The sequence below is a fragment of the Ooceraea biroi genome, chromosome 8 (assembly GCF_003672135.1).
Source record: "Ooceraea biroi isolate clonal line C1 chromosome 8, Obir_v5.4, whole genome shotgun sequence".
NCBI lineage: Eukaryota > Metazoa > Arthropoda > Insecta > Hymenoptera > Formicidae > Ooceraea > Ooceraea biroi.
The window spans coordinates 9,205,076-9,223,381 of NC_039513.1; the positions used below are offsets into that span (position 1 = coordinate 9,205,076).

An 18,306-nucleotide genomic window follows, 5' to 3' on the forward strand; every position below is an offset into this window, starting at 1 on the left:
CGTCGCGCACCTGACGACTGCCCCCTTCGAAATCCGCGAATAGAGACAAAGATGACAGAGAAGAATAATCACGGATAGAATAATAAGATAGATGGAACACCTTTTTTTTTTATCGGTACGCACGTGGCGTCCTCTGCCAACCGCGGCCGCTAGTTACCGACTGCCCTGAACATAGCAGCATAGCTCGCTCGCCTTCTCACCCCGTTACCCCCCCCCCTCTCGCGCACGTCAACGTCCGTCGTCGCGCGCGCTAGCTTGCCTTGCCTTGCGCGTGGTGCGACTCAGTTTCGTTGGCGCACCGTTGCGTGGTGAGCGGGTGATCTGCCGCCGCCGTCGCCGCCGCACGAGAGCGAGCGAGCGAGCGCCCGTGTCCGGTCTGCGCCGAGCCGAGGTTGTGCCGTCGTTACGAAGCGCGAGCGCGGCCACGCGTGCACGCAGCGCGGTTTCTCCCGTCGAGCCCGAGCGCGCAGCGACTGCACGGCGACGTCGCGCGTCCCCTCGCGCGCGCGAGCGATGACCGCGTGAGGACCGCGCACGGGGAAGCGAGCGCGGTCGGATCGCCGACGAGGACGAGGACGACGACACCCGCGGTGGCGCGCGCGCGGCGACGCATCTCCTCGACGATGGGCCTGCGAGGGCGGCATTGAAGGGACACGGCTCCCCCCTCCCCGGGAAGAGGTTGGATCGCCGTACCGGAGGACGAGAGCGGCGCGTGCGAGGGGCGGCGGCAGCGTTCGGGGAAAGGGCGGAATTCGCCACCACCGCGAAGGCAAAGGGAAGTCGGAGTGCTCGCGTACCCTCTCGCGAGACGCCGCGCACGCCCCGACCGGCTGTCACGACCGCCATGTTACCCCGGAGCAGGAGCAGCATCAACGACAGCAACGATGTCGCATCGTGCGCGCGGCCGTTGGCGCCGCTGCTCTTCTGCCTCCTCGTGATCGGCGCGGCCGGCCTCGATGAATCCGGTAAGTCCGGTGTCGCTGCTCGCGACGTGCTGAAAAGGGGACGGGAGAGAGGGGAGGGACGAGGGGTACCGGAACGCGGCGCGTCCATGAGTACGCGGTTGTCGCGTACTGCGACTGCACCTTCCGATGCTGCACTCGCTCACGAGAGTGAAGAGAAGAAGCGCAAAAAGGAAGGCAGGTCTCGAGCCGAGATCCGTGAATCCGTGGAGAGATTTTAAATTTAAATTCGCGGCCCGGGTTAAACATGGGCGGATCTACGCGCATTTTATTCCAGATTTCTTTCCCGACTGTGAGAAGCCGCTTCGAGTTTCCTACCGGATTTCGATTTAAAATTCTAACAATTGAAATTTTCAACCGGTGAATTTCAAATTTCGAACTTTCGAACGCGCCGTCATGGCGGATTCCCCCAGTTTCTCAACGAGGAAATGCGTGCGTGACTATCCTCGTTCCGCCCAGAACAAGTCAGATAAAGTCTTGTTGTGTGCGATTTGCTTCTCCGAAAAACCTACTTCCGGCGTTCAGTTCTTAAGCTAGCGCTAACACTTTTACCTACTCGGTGCGTCGCGCGACGCTCGTTGGATCCGATCCATCCATCCGTGCTTAGCGTTTCGCGCGACACTATTGTGACAATTAGCCCAGCCGGAATTGTAATCGTCCCTCGACGCGCATTACCCACGTCGACGGCGTGCCAGGTGGTCGCTGAGAGGATGGCTCCTCGCGCCAGATCTGCCCGAGGAGATCCACTTACGACTTCGCGGATGATGAAAATAGCTGCTCGCCGAAAACTTTTCCGCCCGAACTCGCGGTCAAACCGCGACATTGAGCTCGTTTCGCGAAACCGCGCGCACGTGCTTCGACAGTATATAGAGGAAAGTCCCCGATTATGAGATACCATATCGATTTTGCCGAATGTAAGGAAATCTATAGGCAGAATTTAAAAATGTAATACGCTCTCTTGAAGAGAATTTAATAAGCTTTAGGTTGGTCAAATGAAAAATCTAATTTAAATATTATTTTTTCTGAAAATTAAACAAATTTGAGAAAAGAGCTTTACGCAAGATCGCGAAAGTGTGCTTCTAATATAAGATACCTTGAGAAATCGGTGTTAAAAGTGCAAAATACATCAGTATTGCAAGTAAAAAACTTTATTAGATATTTTTATAAAAATACTGCTGCCACAGCCTTCGCCAAATCTTCACGATTCCACTGTCGACGCTTCCTCGTTTCTCTAACCTCCATAGTCAGATTCTATAAAAATTAAATACACAAAAATTCGTAATATAAATTCGTATTAACTTTTCTTTAACCTTAAGTAGTATTTTCTTTCTTTTTATTACACTACATACTCTTCGTATTCGAGCAATAATTATCTCATATTAAGAGTACCCTGAATATCTCATTATACGAGCCACGCGCCTAGCGGTTCCGCGATCATGAAATCTAACCTCTACAATTAAGCAATTCAACAAATCGCGTATTTTCCTGTTACTACGATTCTACTCTATCATTGCATACTGAATTTATTGCCAACCATTTCTTTATTATATAATAAACAAGGTTTAAAGACTTACCTTAAGTTCCTTTGACATGTTCACAATTTCACAAACCTTTTCTTGCAAAAGCTAAACGCAATAACGAACAATGAATTTTTCACTAAATATATTTTACACCAAGAGTAATAAGTTTATGGTGGAATTAACAGATGGTACTCACTAGTTTAGCAGAAACTCCAGTATCTCATATTAGGGGCATATCTCATAATAGGGGATTCTCCTCTACGTGCGTGTTTATACAGGGCCTTTAATAATAAGTACACTCATACTTATCACACATACATTGTGCGCATACTTTTTCCGAGAAATTATTGTTTCTTAACAAAACTGTCGTAAACATTTATATTTCTTCAGTCATAGCGATTAAAAAGCAAGAGCTTTTAGTACGAGCTTTACTGCGAAGGTGCGAGTGGAAGATGAAAATGTAATCTTAATTTTAGATAGACCTTGCTTTACCTAGGTTTTAGTTAGTCTTATAATTATCGAGTAACTTTGAGGCTTGGAAAATGCTCGAGATGCCACGCGCCCTCCGATTAAACTTTAAACGAGGAATATTGACCTGTTCGTTGAACCCGTCTATTACCGAACACCCTGTATATGCGATTGCTTCATCGTGTTACACCGATCGTATCTACGTACATTCCGCGTATTTTTGTATGCGACTGCGTTATCATCTGTTCACCACATACATTTGCATGTGTATGTTACATTTGCGTGTATGTGTAGAAAGGTAGAGATGTGCGCGCGCAACGCGCGCGTGCGGAACGCGTGTGCGTGTGCGAAGCATGCGGGGGCGGTCGTTAGCATTAGACATGCCAAATTGTGGAAATAATCTAGCGAGAATGGAGTCCTCGTCCCCCACCGTAAATTTTCTTGTCTTGTACGAGGAATCCAGATTAAGAACGTTGAGAAAGAGGAAAATGCGCCGGACGTTTTGACACGATTCTCGGAAGAATATCAATCGATTGTTGACAATATTTAGCAATGCTGCGGCAGCTTGGCAAATACATTTATAAATGACCGGCGATATTTACACGGTACCGTATTAATTTTTGAACCGTACATGGTGAATCCGATGGGGGAATTTAAAAATAAAATTGGAATATCGGCTAAGTCTTGTGGCAAAGAAAAGAAGAGAAATCGATTAAAGTGAAAATAGAGCAATTCGAATGGAAACGAAGGGGGATCCGATAATTAAAAGAATACGTCCTCGCGTCCATTTCTCTATTCATCGAAAATTGGACAGCCGCGGAGCGCCGACGAGCTATGCTGAATTTGATTTCATTGATCGCGCAAGAATAGCATACGGGAATTAAAGGGGCGAGCACTGTGCAACCGAAATCGACAGTATCGCGCGAGTGTTTTTTCCGTGAAATTACCTTACGCGCAGAATCAGATATCAGAATAGGCCGCAGATTTCAACACAATGATAATCAAAAAAATAACAGCGCGTTCCGTGGAACTCGTGATCATGTATTTATATCGTTTTGTTTAAGACCAATTAAGACATATGCTGTAAGAATAGAGAGAGGGTAATTATGTACTTTAACGGACCCAGCCCCGACCTTGACATATGTTGTCAAGGTCACCCTTCTGAGTGACCTTGAAGAAGTTTTAGCCGTCGCTCGTTGTTTGTTAAAAAGTTGTAAACGAAGAGAGTAATGATTTCGCACGAATTTTTAGCTGCCCACGTGAAGCAAGAACATGATACTGACATATATTACAAAGGTTACCTTCCCGAATAACCCGCACTAGGTTTTAGTCGTCGATCGTTGTTTATGAAAAAGTTATTAACAAAAGAAATTTCGAAAATATAGTAGTTATTTTGAAAGAATATTGAATATTGAAAGATATAAACGACGAATATGTATATGAACGAAGAAAGGAAAGTCATTTAAAGCAGCGAATTGTTAATATATAGAATAGTTTCTTTTAATATAAGTACAAAGTATTCTTCACTTCAACCAAAAGCACAAACAGTTAAATAAAAAGTATTCTCTGCTTTAACTTAACCTAACCTAACCTAACCTGGTTAGGTTATATTTTCCGAAACTGGAGCCCCGGACACACACGCTCGATTTCAGCCCGCTTCGCGGGAGGGCGGGGGAGAGGGGCTTTGCCCCTCCCCCCCGCCGGGGCCAGTGTAACAGATTTCACCGTGCAGATTTTGATCACCTGGTACACGCCACGGATTCCGGCGGGGGGAGGGGCAAAGCCCCTTCCCCCCGCCCTCCCGCGTAGCGGGCTGAAAACGAGCGTATGTGTCCGGGGCTCCAGTTTCGGAAAATGTAACCTAACCCAAACCTATTTCTGATTTAAAGCTAAAATTCCATCAAATATACTCTTTCGTAAACGTATATGGTATCGTACAATTATGCTTTATTCATTAAACATTTCTGTTAATAACTTTTTAACAAACAACGAGCGAAGGGTGAAACCTAGTGCGGGTTATTCAGGAAGGTGACCTTTGTAATATATGTCAAACTCAAGTCCTTGCTTCGCGTGGACAGCTGAAAATTCGTGCAAAATTATTAAACTTCTTTTGTTAATGACTTTTTAATAAACAACGAGCGACGGCTAAAACCTCTTCAAGGTCACTCAGGAGGGTGACCTTGACAACATATGTCAAGGTCAAGGTCATCGGGGTTGGGTCCGTTAAAGTACATAATTACCAAGAATTTTATTACATAAATTAAAATTTCGAATGTGTGTTAGAAAAAATTGCTCTCTCCATGTTTACGTCTCCCGACATGACTGTGTTCTTACGACAGTTATAGAAAAATCTGAGGCAGCGGCGGAGCCGAAGATTGAACGAACAGCGCTGCTGGACATCAGATCGTCGCAGGACATCGGGGGTATAGAGGCGGGCAGCACGCCATCGCTAGTATGCAAGCTCAGCGTACCGGGCCAGATCTGGTGGAGCACCGGCGGCAGGAATCTCACCACCATCAAGGACTTCGAGTTCATGGGGCGGCTCGACATCAAGAAGGCCAGCAGAAACGACACGGGCGACTACAAGTGCTCGGCGAAGACCGCCAGCGGCGAATTGCTCGAGAAAAATATCCATATCAGAGTGATAGGTATGATGAACCTAATGCGAATAACGTCTTATCTTTTTTTCATTTAAGAAGCGCGCATTTTTTTCCCCCGCACTCGTCTCGCGCTGTTGCGCAATAAGAGATTCGAGGTGGTCGGATGAGCGGCGATTGCTGGCGATTGCTCAGTTCCTCCTCATTTTTCCAGAGCCCGGCAAAATAATGTCCGACGGCGACGTGAGAGCGAAAGTCATGGAAGCGGCGAGCTTAACGTGCCGCGTACACGGTTACCCGTTATCCCAGTTTGTCTGGTTGAAGGGAAACGATTCGGAGAGCAGCGAGCACTTGAAAAACTTCACCAGCGTCGCACAGATAAACGAAACCTACACTGTCTTGACCCTAGAGTTCAAGAGCTTGGCACGTAAGGACAACGGCACGTACGTGTGTCAGGCAAACGATTACAACGGAATAGTGAGCGCGTCGGCGCACCTATTCGTCATCGATGTGCCAAAAGTGAGCATAGACTTCATGAAGGCGGTTGGCGCCGGGAGTATATTTTTAAATTGGACCGTCAACGACGGCAACGAGCCAATCAAGAAGTACTTCATCCAGCACATGAAGAACGGCACGGATCAGCGTCAGTACTACGCCGAGCAGATCGGCGGCGGTAATTCGAGTTACGTTCTCAAGGGATTCGAAAGTGGTACCGCGTATCAGATCGGCATCAGCGCCACGAACGTGGTGGGCGCGTCGTACATGCAGTTGGATCCGCGGTGGATCACCACGCTTGAGAAAGGTTTACGAGTCGCACATTTTTAGTGTTACATTCTTTTTTCCCCTGCTTTATATTCGAAAAATTTCAGTTGACAAATAAATTTAGTAAAATTATTGTAATATTATAAAATAAAAAAAATTATAAAGAATATTATAAAATTAATATAAATTATATAATTTTTTATCAATCTATTGCTTATTCAAAATATTCTATACAGATCCGATCTTCGTGCCAAAAGTGTCCGTAAACGGCGTGACGGAAAATTCGATCACGATAGGCTGGACTCTACCACCGCCGGATTTAAAGGAACACGTGCACTACTATAATCTAATGGCTACTCACGCCGATCAGAAGAGGGAAGCGGTATATCCCGCCCAGCCGTTTACCGTGTACGCGTTCGTGGATCTTGATCCGGCGACGACGTACAAATTCAAAATAGCCGCCTGCAGCGAGTACACGAAGCAATGTGGCAATTGGAGCGCCGAGGTAAACGGCACTACGCTGGACGGAGGTACATTGACGAAAGGCGCGAAGATATTATAAATATATACTTTAATTGTTCGATGAAACAGCTTGAAACATACTTTTCGCCCCCTTTCAGTGGCGAGTCCTCCGAAGAATCTGACTGTGAATTGCCGTTACGACAATATAAGCAGCTCTAGCTTCATCTCCATCACGTGGGAACATCCGGAGAAACCCAATGGCATTATACAGCGATACAATATACAGCTGAATGGCGTGGCGAGATTTAAGAATGACATGGGACGCGTGGATATCGATAGCTTTGGACCGCCTTCTTGGAGCGTTAAGAGGAATAGCACGCGGTACAATCAGATACCTCCCAATACTAATTATACGGTAGGTATCTCCAATTCTTTATAATTTATAGATGTTAATTCTATAATTCTTATTATTTATAATTTAATTATATATATATATATATATATATAATTTCTGGAATTATTTTTATCTCTTTAATCAAATCATTTCTCAATTATTTTTAATTTTTTAATTTTCATTTTTTTGAGAATTATTTTTATTATATTAATGAATAAACTTTTGAGATGGCCATGTTGACCGTTGAAAAATACTTGTTCGAAGATTCGGGTGCACGGAGTGACCAGATCCCGCACCCCCGGCAAGGACGCCGTTGGCAACTGCACCGCCCCGGTCACGGTTCCGGATCGCGACAGCATGAACATGCGTAGCTGGCGTAAGATCGAGAACCAAGGCAAGCACCTGTTCAAGCTCTACCTACCGCGCATCTCCGAGCGAAACGGCCCGATCTGCTGCTACCGTATCTACCTAGTGAAACTGCCGCCGCAGAAGACGGTCAGCGATTTGCCGCCACCGGAGGAGATCAATGTGTACTCTTATCACTACGTGCACAGTACGCCTGCCGGCGGTGCTTACATTGCCGAGACGTTCGACAGCGATCAACTGTTGACCGAGGTCTTTCTCGGCGACGGCGAGTCGTCCAGCGGCGACGCGATGTGCAACAAGTGCATTGGCCTGCGGCCCAAGCCGGCGCCGCCGTTGCTTCACCTCGTCCCGGAAGTTCAGACAACGGTCGCCTCGAACAACGTGACCAGCACCGTCACTACTACGACATCAGCAACCACGTCGACGTCGACGTCATCCGCGAGCACCAGCAGCAGTAACAGCACAATCGGCAACACGTTCACCGCGTCGACGACGACTGCCAGTACTGCAATAGTGGATACAACTACAGCTGTGCCAGCGGTCAATGCGACGGAGAAGACGAAGAGGCAGAAGAGAGATAACTCATCTGTGCAGAAGACGTCGGTGGACGGACCCGGGGAGCCTAGCTTGTCGCCTCACGACGGTTTCCTCGACGAGACGGCAAACTACACCGGTTTCATCGAAGTTATTGGTACATATATGATGGAAATCGCATGCGTCGATAGAAACCGTGAATTATTTATCGATACTTGACGATCGGCCATTTCTTGCAGTGTTCGGTAGTCACAAGGATCAGTTTCTACCGGCTTACAGTAGTTATTTCCATCCTCTCTACGGCGGAGTGGAACCCCTCGGTGTAACAGCCGCGGAGGCGTCTACTATTAAAGAGGTGATAGTACAACTCTTCATCGCCCTGATTTTAACGCTCATGTTCCTGTTCCTCGCGCTCTTTCTGGTGTACAAATACACGAAGCGCGCACAAGAAAGGGAGGAAGTGATAACGTTACGCAACAGTTTCAGGTGAGTACCGATGAAGACCCGGCAATTTTGTTTTAAATAAAAACTATTGTTTTATAAGTACGATAAACAGAATTTCATGATACATTTATTAGTTTTTCGTTCCTTAGTATAATAAGAACAAATTGTTAGTTCAATATTAAAAGTTTGTACAGGCATCTCTGCAGGAGCTTGACAGGCAGACACCAGCTTGTAGCGGCGAGTCCGCCGGACATGCCGCCCGTACCCAAGGGTGATCTGCTGCAAGCGTACCTAGAACGCCATCGGGACTCGGACTATGGCTTTCAGCATGAATTCGAGTTGTTGCCCGACCGATTCACGGACAGGACAACGCGTGCGTCCGAGGCGCAAGAGAACCTCTTCAAGAATCGTTATCCGGACATCAAGTGTTACGATCAGACGAGAGTACGCCTGACGCTGTTGGACGGTATCTGCGGCTCGGACTACATTAACGCCAACTTCGTCCTCGGCTACAAGGAACGTAAGAAGTTTATCTGCGCTCAAGGACCGATGGAGAACACCGTGTGCGACTTCTGGCGCATGATCTGGGAGCAACATCTCGAGCTGATCCTCATGCTCACGAACCTCGAGGAATACTCGAAGACCAAGTGCGCAAAATATTGGCCGGACAAGCTGTTCGGCGAGCCGAAGAACTTCGGCGACATCACGGTGGAGCACGTCAAGGAGCGCACTTACTCGGATTACGTGGTGCGCGAGCTCAGGATGACACGGCTAGGGGAGCGGGACGCGCGCACGATCGTGCAGTATCACTTCCTCGTGTGGAAAGATTTTGTCGCGCCGGAGCATCCGCACGCCATCCTCCGTTTCATTAAGCGCGTAAACGAGGCGTACTCGCTGGAGAAGGGACCGATCCTGGTGCACTGCAGTGCCGGCGTGGGTCGCACCGGCACGCTCGTAGCGTTGGACTCGCTGCTGCAGCAGCTGACCGAGGAGGGTCAGGTATCCATCTTCAACACCGTGTGCGACCTGCGGCATCAGCGCAACTTCCTCGTGCAATCTCTCAAGCAGTACATTTTCATCTATCGCGCGCTCATGGAGATGGCACAGTACGGCGACACGGAGATTTCGGCGCCTCAGCTCAAGACCACAGTCGCCAAACTTAGGCAGCGTGACAGTGGCAAGGAAAAGTGCAAGATGGAGGAGGATTACGATGTAAGTTATCGGCAAAGTCTTAAAGGTCCTAATGAAGATTGAACGGCCAAGTGCCGCAACAATATATTACTAATATATTATTTTAACGATGCAATTTATACCGTAAGTAGCTCAATCTTACCACAAGTGTATTACATGCCCATTATTCATGCGATTCTTGTGATTTCTTAATACTTAGGCTTCAGTACAAGTCTGAAATCGAAAAATTAAAATGTCAAGATTATTTTGAGAAACGAAGAAGTTTCTTCTTAACATGTTATGTAACACATAAATTCCCACTTGCAGAAAATTAGTTCAGTACTGGAAGATAGGAAGTCCGTCTCGGTCGGTGGCGGAGAGGAAAATAGATCGAAGAACAGAAGCGAATCGGTGATACCGTACGACAGAAACCGCGTGATACTTACTCCGGTCTCGGGCAGGGAACACTCGACGTACATAAACGCGTCATTCATTGAAGGCTATGATAATACCGAGTCATTCATCATCACGCAAGATCCCCTCGAGGCCACCATAACGGATTTTTGGCGAATGATCTCGGAACAATGCATTTCCACAATAGTTATGTTATCCGATGTAAGTGCATATCTTTTAATTCTCTTTTCATATTTTTTTTTCTACTGCACTCAAGGGAAAAACTATTTTTTTAATAAAAAAATAACTGTATGCATATTGCGTTAATACAATGCACATGGTACGCAATTTCATACGATATTTTGACAAATTGTGCAAATAGTTTTTTCTTAACACATCGATAGCACATCCAAATAAATATGATTTAATTAATATGATAATTTCCTATCAAGTTTTTTTATAATTTTTATTAGAATACAAATTTTTTATCAAAGTTGTGTATATATTTCTGTGATTATTATGATTATACGCAGCATAAGACTATATCATCGGGTGAAGAAAATATCAGAGTCCCCGAGCTTTACTAGAAACAAATATTAATTGTATCTCTTTAGAAAAATATTCCAAAATATTACAATTGCACAGAAAACTGATCACATGGGAACACATGTAAAATGGAGCATACTGGTTTCAGTTAAACGAAGGTCCACGGAAGTTTTTGCGCTATTGGCCCGACGAGGAGACCGATTACGGTCACATAAGGGTCCGCTACATCCACGGCGAAAGCTGTCCGTATTACACGCGTCGTGAGTTTTGCGTTTTAAATACAAAGACTGACGAGAGCGGGATCGTGAAACAGTATCAGTATCATGGTTGGCCAACGGTGGAGGGTGAAGTACCTGAAGTGACGCGCGGTCTCATCGAGCTCGTCGATCAGACGCTGACAAACGACGTCGAGACGAGCGGCTCGCTGGTCGTGCACTGCAGCTACGGGTCGGATCGGAGTTCCATGTTCGTGGCGCTTAGCATACTCGTCCAGCAGTTGCGCATCGAGAAACGCGTGGACATCTTCACGACGACGAAGAAACTCCGCTCGCAGCGGCAAGGCATGATAAGCACCTTCGTAAGTATTCCTTTTTCGTTGCTAAAAACAATTACGCTCGAAGAAAAATTCGCAGCAACGATCGAATTATACTTTGCGTAATGTTTGTTGTCGCATTGTTGCAGGCGCAATACGAGTTTCTTCATCGCGCCATAGTGAATTACTCGGATCTTCACAAGTTGGCCGACGACGAGCCGGTGTCATAATGTCTGAAGACTAGCAAAAAGCGAGATTAGATTGTTTTAAATACTCTTTTTCTGGGCGGACAAGTGCGCGAGGACGTTCCGTGACGATCGTGAGTGCCCCACGGAGGATCCACGAACGTTCGAGCAGCTGTATATCGCCCCTACCAAAGATGAACGAGCATCAAGATTGAAGATCATTGACATCATCGTCATTATCATCACACATCTACTATCACCGTCATCATCGTTATCACCATCATCGAGGCGAATTCATTGCGTTGCATGCGACTTTGGAGACTCTTTGTACATAATATGCCTGCAGATTTTGCATGTGGTGATCGTAACAGTAGAACCGGAACCATTTAGCGGAGATTGATGACTGATGAAATCGATCCAAAGGCGATTCCATTACGCGCAGAGAGGTCTGATTGTTCGTTAGTCGGAATCGCATAGTGCAGTGTGTGTGTCACGAGACTATTACAGAAGCTTATTTTTATCGGTAGTCTAATGGTCCAGTTGGGGAGTATGTATCGTAATAATGCATCCACGGTGCGTCGAACTTTCAATGCATCGAGATCCCGACCGTTCGGTAGAGGAGAGGTCACGCTCGACGGAAGGGAGGGTCGTCGGAGCTCTCGATACGACTGTACAGCGAAAACTCGGCGCGAGGTAACGGGTGTGTTTGTATAGGTATGACTACGTATATATATATATACACACACATATATATATATGTTCTTCTGACGAGTGTACAACGCGGCGCGGAGCCTCGCTCAGCCGCTTCGTTCCTTCGTGAAGTGGTGAACGATGAGAGGCTCGACGCACCGCGATTCTTCGCACAATCTGAAAATCCGTTTGCAGACACTTCTCCGAAGTTCCCATCGACATATGTTATCCTGACGTTTGCTACAGATCGTCCTTTCTCTTGAAGCGAACGCAACGAGGCAAGGTAAAACGATTACACAATCTCGTTCACGATCGGGAGCAAGCTTCGTTCGGAAGCGGCGTTTCTCCCGCGACAACGCGAGATCTGCTGTAATATTGATGAGTAATATTAGTGATTACGCGCGCGTTTTTGCGTATATTTATATATGTTCTTCTTCTGACTATGTATGCGTTTATTATCGCGATATATTATCTGCGTATCTCGTGCGCTGATTTCTCTTCTCGAAAGGAAAGACTGATAATCTTACTCAGTTCGAAATACGCGACTAAAGCACGTTACGTCGTTTGCACAACATTGACATTTCGCTGTGAATCGTAATATTGTCTGACTAGAGGGACGAAGGAGGTAAAGATAGTCGTTGACTTTTTTTCTTTACTTTCCATACTTGGGAAATAATTACCGATAGAATACGCGATGTGCTTCTTTCGCGCGTGACGATACGGGGATTATATTTGCCAAGTCGAGTACTAAATGGGCTAGGCAAACTGTCATATAGAATGATAGATATTATTTTAAACAAATTGCAAAAACCTTTCGAAAGCATATTCCGGAAACGCAAGGCACGAAAATGATCCAAGATCCGAGATAATCTCGAGAATTTCATTAATAAACAATGATACATGGATAGAAAACGGTACTCGAGGCGTATTTAATAATTAGCGCGCGTTCAAGATATCGTCTAGCCCTGTGTGAGAAAAGACGACGGCGGAACAACCGGTCGATATAGACAAAGGAAGGGAAAGAGAAATTTAAGTGAAATTATAGATTAAGTGATTAAAGAGAGAAAAGGATGGAATTACACGTTTACTTCTTTCGCGCGCTCGTTCAGTTCTAGTCAAGTTTATAAACTCCAGCACGTGCGTTGCCAGGCCATAGCCTTTTACAGGGGGCAGGAGACAATCATGTTAATTACGATTCGCACCGCGTCGTCCGATTATTTCCTTTTTCTTTCCTTCTTCGCAGGTATGAGTTTCATTCCATTTTGATCGGGGGTTCTCCGATAGGAGATACGAAGTTACGTAATCGTCTATTTCATTTTTTAATTGCACGAGCTTTTTGTTTAAATAAAATCTAAACCTTGCAGGGTGATTTATACTTCTTTCTCCAAAAAAGGACGTCCAAAAAAGGAAAGAAATTTACAAGTTTAACTCTAACACATCCGATCCTAGCGATATCATCGTGACTCATATTTGGAGGGCCCCAAATTTCAACATTAAACGCGCTGGATAGATCTATCCCGCCCTATTATGCGACAAATAGATATATTTTAATTTTTAGTCGTTACCGCATTAATAACTCGCTTCGATTATGTTATAGTTGATAGAGAGCCTCTAGAAAAATAGCATTCTTGCGCGCGCCGCCTGTATTTATATATATATAAATATATATAAATATATATACATATATATATATAAAACATTGTTATACTACCGCCTATCGCTGTTGCTACTTGTATCGATGAATGGTGTGACAATACTTGTTTCGTGCTCCTTTTAATATATCCGTTGTTATTACGTGCGTTTTCTATAAGATCACGCAACGTTTTGTTTCATTTTAATTAACTTTAACATCTGACGTAATTGTTCTGTACTTCCTGGATTAGATTTTCTCGCACAGCAATTACACAAATGACTCCATAAGCATATTGAGTCATGCGAATAAAGGTGAAGCAAATATTCTCGACGGGAGACGGCAGAAATATTTATTATCGTTACAAATCTTTTAACATGTTTTTATCTTCATGACGTAATTATTATAATAACGCTGATACGGAGATCATTAATAATTTTTCGTAATAACATATTTCAGGCATTTTTCTCCGCGACAGAGATACTTTACTGCACATTTACTCACGTGGCTCGTCAATTGTGACTTCCTATTATTTACAGCAATTGAATTACATTATAAAGCGTTGATCCTGTCGCGATCGATTAGCAGTCGAACAGTTGTGACTGTTATTGCAAACGTACCTTCCACACACTTAGTATTTTATTTTATTGCGTCACGCTTGATTATTGTAGCGTTGCAATACACGTCACGCGGACCGAAAATCCTCGACCTGCGATCAAGCGTAGTTTCTTGTACTTGTCTCTAATAAGTTATATATATATATATAATTTGTAATCTCCAACGCCTAATTGACGCGAATGTGGGAGAAGGCGACTCCTACGAAGCCGGATTCTGCTGATAGCACTCAACTCCTCGCGCACGATCCGTGTGATATACCTCGTCGAGAATTAACGTTTGTATCGATCCGATTTCGAGATATCTCTTCTGTATACTGATCACGATTCTCGTAGAATCGTTTAGAGATAAGCGAAAGAGATCATTCCGCAGAGATCTTTCGGCAAAACAGCCGACGTACTATTTAACTACAGATCGGCGAGAAAGTTAAGCCTAAGAATTAAATTTGTAATGGATGACGAGAAAAGTTATAAACAAACTTGAACGCCACCAGAACACCAGACAAACCTACGAAAAACAATCGAGTCGAAAAATCGATCTGTGAAGCTAATCTTTGAAATCAGAGGTTGTTTAAACTTTTTAATTTTTCTTCTACCTCTCTTGACTTTAATTGCTTGAATTTCTTAACTTTTAATTGATTCAAGTAATTTATAACACATTTTTAAACACGTCCCATGGTAAATAATTTCTTATTCAGTCTCTGAATTCGAAGATTAGAAATTGAATTTTCTGTAATAATGATGCTTTTTATTAATTTTGTATCCTACGTATCTCTTTTTATACGTATATGTTTTATAATAGATTTGACGAATTGCAATTTTACATGTAAATTTCGTACCAATTCTTTTATCCGAATATATAAATACTTCTATACATTTGTAAACTTTTGTTTTTTTTTTATTTCTGGGTGATATATTTTTGTAGCCTTTGTTCGAGTGGGATTTACGTTCTTTTCTGAATTCACGATGCAGTTTCAAGTAGGACGACACGACACCGGAAAAATGCCGGAACGGATGAAACTAACTATGATTCCGTTATACTACAACAAACGTACAAACAAGCCTCGAACAAACGTACTTTCATTCGCGAGAGGAAGAAATGGAAACCACACGCATTACTAAGAAGTAAGATTTGGATACGATAATACATAATTATTATGTATTAATAATAATCGTCATTAGCACAATAATAATACTGTTTTGATAAAATGAAGTGTACGACGTCAACCCTTCCTGGTTACGCGTGGTTTCGCTGCGGGCCGATAAACCACACGCGCTGCTCGACTGTTGCCACAAATGTAACTCTATTTTTACATTTAAGATTTTTACACTCGAAAGACGAACAGAACGCAACTGCTCATCCGAGGAAAAGCGATGGTTTGTTTATTCGGAACGAAGCCTCCGAAGGCGGGTTTCATCGAATCCCGGTGTGGCCAGGAAGCCTGGAGCGAACTATTCATGACTGGCGATGAGGTTCGATACGCGGATAATATGCTCATCTACTTGCAAACTGATAATTAATAGACTCGAGATATCCACTGGTATCACATGTGTGCAAGATTGCGTTAATGTTTAACGATACAAGGCCTACTAACGTGAGGGTGAAGGGGGACGAGTAGACGATTTCCTCATCGCTCTACGATATTCGCGCACTCTGTCTCGTTTTAGTCGGCTGCAAATGGACATTTCTTTAAAATTATCCGTAACAACATCTGGCCTAATTTCTTCTTACACTTAATACATTTTACAAAATTTGGATAAATTTTAATATATTATTAAATATTGAAATATATTGATAATTGTGAAAGAAAATCTCAAGATGCCAAAATGTTACATTTTTAACACACAAATATGATTTATTAATTTCCATAGTCCTTTTTGTATTACAAGTTTATGAAAAAGTACGAAATAATGAACGATATTTATTTGCGTAGCTATCATTTAATTTTGACGGATAAAAGGACGCAAACAGTGCTACTTCGTCCCGCCTTTCATACTATCATATATCGATTAATACGAGAACATCTCGAATCGCGAATCAACGAAATATTATAAATCGTATTAGCTACAAGTTACGTGCCAATCTTGTCTTAATCATAATTAACTAGCTGTTTCATCCTTCGTTATCACGACAATTACAAGTAAACCAAAAAAGGGCATAGCATTCGTAATCCTAGAGTGTATTAATCATAATTATTGAACCAATGTATATCTTTCACAGATTATCCCGCGAGTATAAATATCATTAATATCCATGTAACTTTAGAAAGTGACTTAGGTAATTATTTTTCAGTCGTCTCATTCAAGATTCGAGATATTCCCTGACAAGAGTGATAACTCCCGTGCGTTACAGGTGCACACGCACCATCACGTAATCGGCTGGAACGCGTTGCACGAATGACAGAGGAGCGTATCCTGTAAGGACGTGTGCGTGACGTGTATTATATATTTAAGAAATCCACATGGATCAAAGGAGACGGCGGTTAAATATAAAAGAAAACAAAGTCAATGTGCAAAGCAAAGAATGTCGCATAGATAAATTCATTTGGAGAGCAACGGTGCGTTACGACACAACAAATCTACATCCATAATGCGGTGTACCGCATCCTTTACCGCAGATTTTTAAATCACACCGCTAGAGCTCATAATTAAAAATCTTCTTTCTCCGTCTTTATTGTGTGACTGTGGAAAAGCACTTAACGGAATTCATTCGATTCGACCCAACTCGTAAATTCATGACTTCTTAAATGCAGATTTAAGAGCAGCGATCTCATGCGAAAGCTGTAAGCCATCACCGCCGTCTCCGTCTGTTCGTCGACTATCGATAGGCTCGAATTTTGTAAATTAACTTAACGGTTAAAATAGCAGGCGGAAAATTAATACCGCCGCGTATTAATATTAACAATTACGTTCGTACGTGATTACAATTATAAGAAACATTTGCATATATAGTCTTAGATTTTGTATGATACTCACACAGAGGAGAGAAGACAAGGTGGATCACGCTGAAAGATCGATATCTGTGAGATATTAAGTGTACTGATAAGGATCGAGTAATTAACGTGCATACGGGATTAAGACCAGAAGATGTCCAGACACGCGTAATCATGTGAGTTTCGCTCTCGGAGAGTAAAACTTGCAAAAGTGCGTACCGAACCAGCGGATTGCGCTCATCATCGAATCATTCTTTTGTATGAAAAGTTGTAAAGCAATATCGGTAACAGTGCACTCGATGTGAAAGGAAATACATGACACAATAATGAGCTGTAGCCTTTTCCCTCGTCTTTTTCCGAATCATTTACTCTTCTTTTCGCTGTTGCACATTGTAAGATCATGAACGAAAGAACACACGTGTAGAAAACTGACAAATTTGACAGAAAATGCAATCATTTAATGCTGATTATTTGAAACTTTTCAGAAAGAGGAGAGAAAATCAACAAAAGAATCTTAAAAAGATTACGACAAAAGTAAATATATAACAATTTATAAATACAATGGTATTTGCATAACTGTTGTTTTATAAGAAATTATAAATTAAATATTTGTAAGGCAAGAAATAGTTATGATTTATTGAAAACTGCCGCTTATCAAATGAAATGCTTCATCATAGTTGATACTCGACAAATGGCTCTATAACGGTCGTGTGTGTCATTACCGATAATTAAGCAACGGTTCACTGCCTGCAATAAAGCGTTGTATATGCAAGCGCTTCTTATTTAAGCGGATCGCAGTTATCTGCACGATATATCCAGGAACCCCAGAATTCTTACAAATTACAGCAAGACATACTAGGTAACAATAAAAGTTATATAAATATTTTCACACGCACACTTTTTATATAATGATCATCAAGGAAGTAGTAAACATCCTCATGGAGGGATAAATTATTTACATCATGAATTTCAAATCATAATTACATGAATGTTAGTGTCTCGAATAGGAAAAAGAGAATTCATCTCACATTAGGGTGATTAGAATAAGTAATAAATATATTATTCAAACTAAATTATAGCAAAAATGCCAAAAAATAATAAAAA

General features: G+C 43.3%; 1 protein-coding gene across 2 annotated transcripts; it reads left to right on the forward strand.

The window, feature by feature from the left end:
• Positions 1–177: 177 nt before the first annotated feature.
• LOC105275771 (tyrosine-protein phosphatase 69D) lies at positions 178–17,538 on the forward strand. Of its 2 annotated transcripts, none has more exons than XM_026972035.1 (11): positions 178–965; positions 5,290–5,598; positions 5,762–6,349; positions 6,546–6,839; positions 6,930–7,186; positions 7,430–8,222; positions 8,305–8,551; positions 8,695–9,721; positions 10,007–10,294; positions 10,767–11,195; positions 11,300–17,538. In XM_026972035.1, exons 1-11 carry the CDS (start codon positions 845–847, stop codon positions 11,378–11,380), a joined length of 4,434 nt encoding a protein of 1,477 aa, XP_026827836.1. In that variant the 5' UTR covers positions 178–844; the 3' UTR covers positions 11,381–17,538. The 2 variants fall into 2 exon arrangements, with proteins under 2 accessions (XP_026827836.1, XP_026827837.1); XM_026972036.1 differs by having other exon boundaries at positions 8,704–9,721.
• The last annotated feature ends 768 nt before the right edge of the window (positions 17,539–18,306 follow it).

Bases quoted from the DNA above. Each gene is read 5' to 3' on its own strand.
- LOC105275771 (XM_026972035.1), top strand. From the start codon at position 845: ATGTTACCCCGGAGCAGGAGCAGCATCAACGACAGCAACGATGTCGCA. The intron at 7,187-7,429 runs GTAGGTATCTCC...ACTTGTTCGAAG, and splicing joins CTCCCAATACTAATTATACG to ATTCGGGTGCACGGAGTGAC. The intron at 10,295-10,766 runs GTAAGTGCATAT...TACTGGTTTCAG, and splicing joins CAATAGTTATGTTATCCGAT to TTAAACGAAGGTCCACGGAA.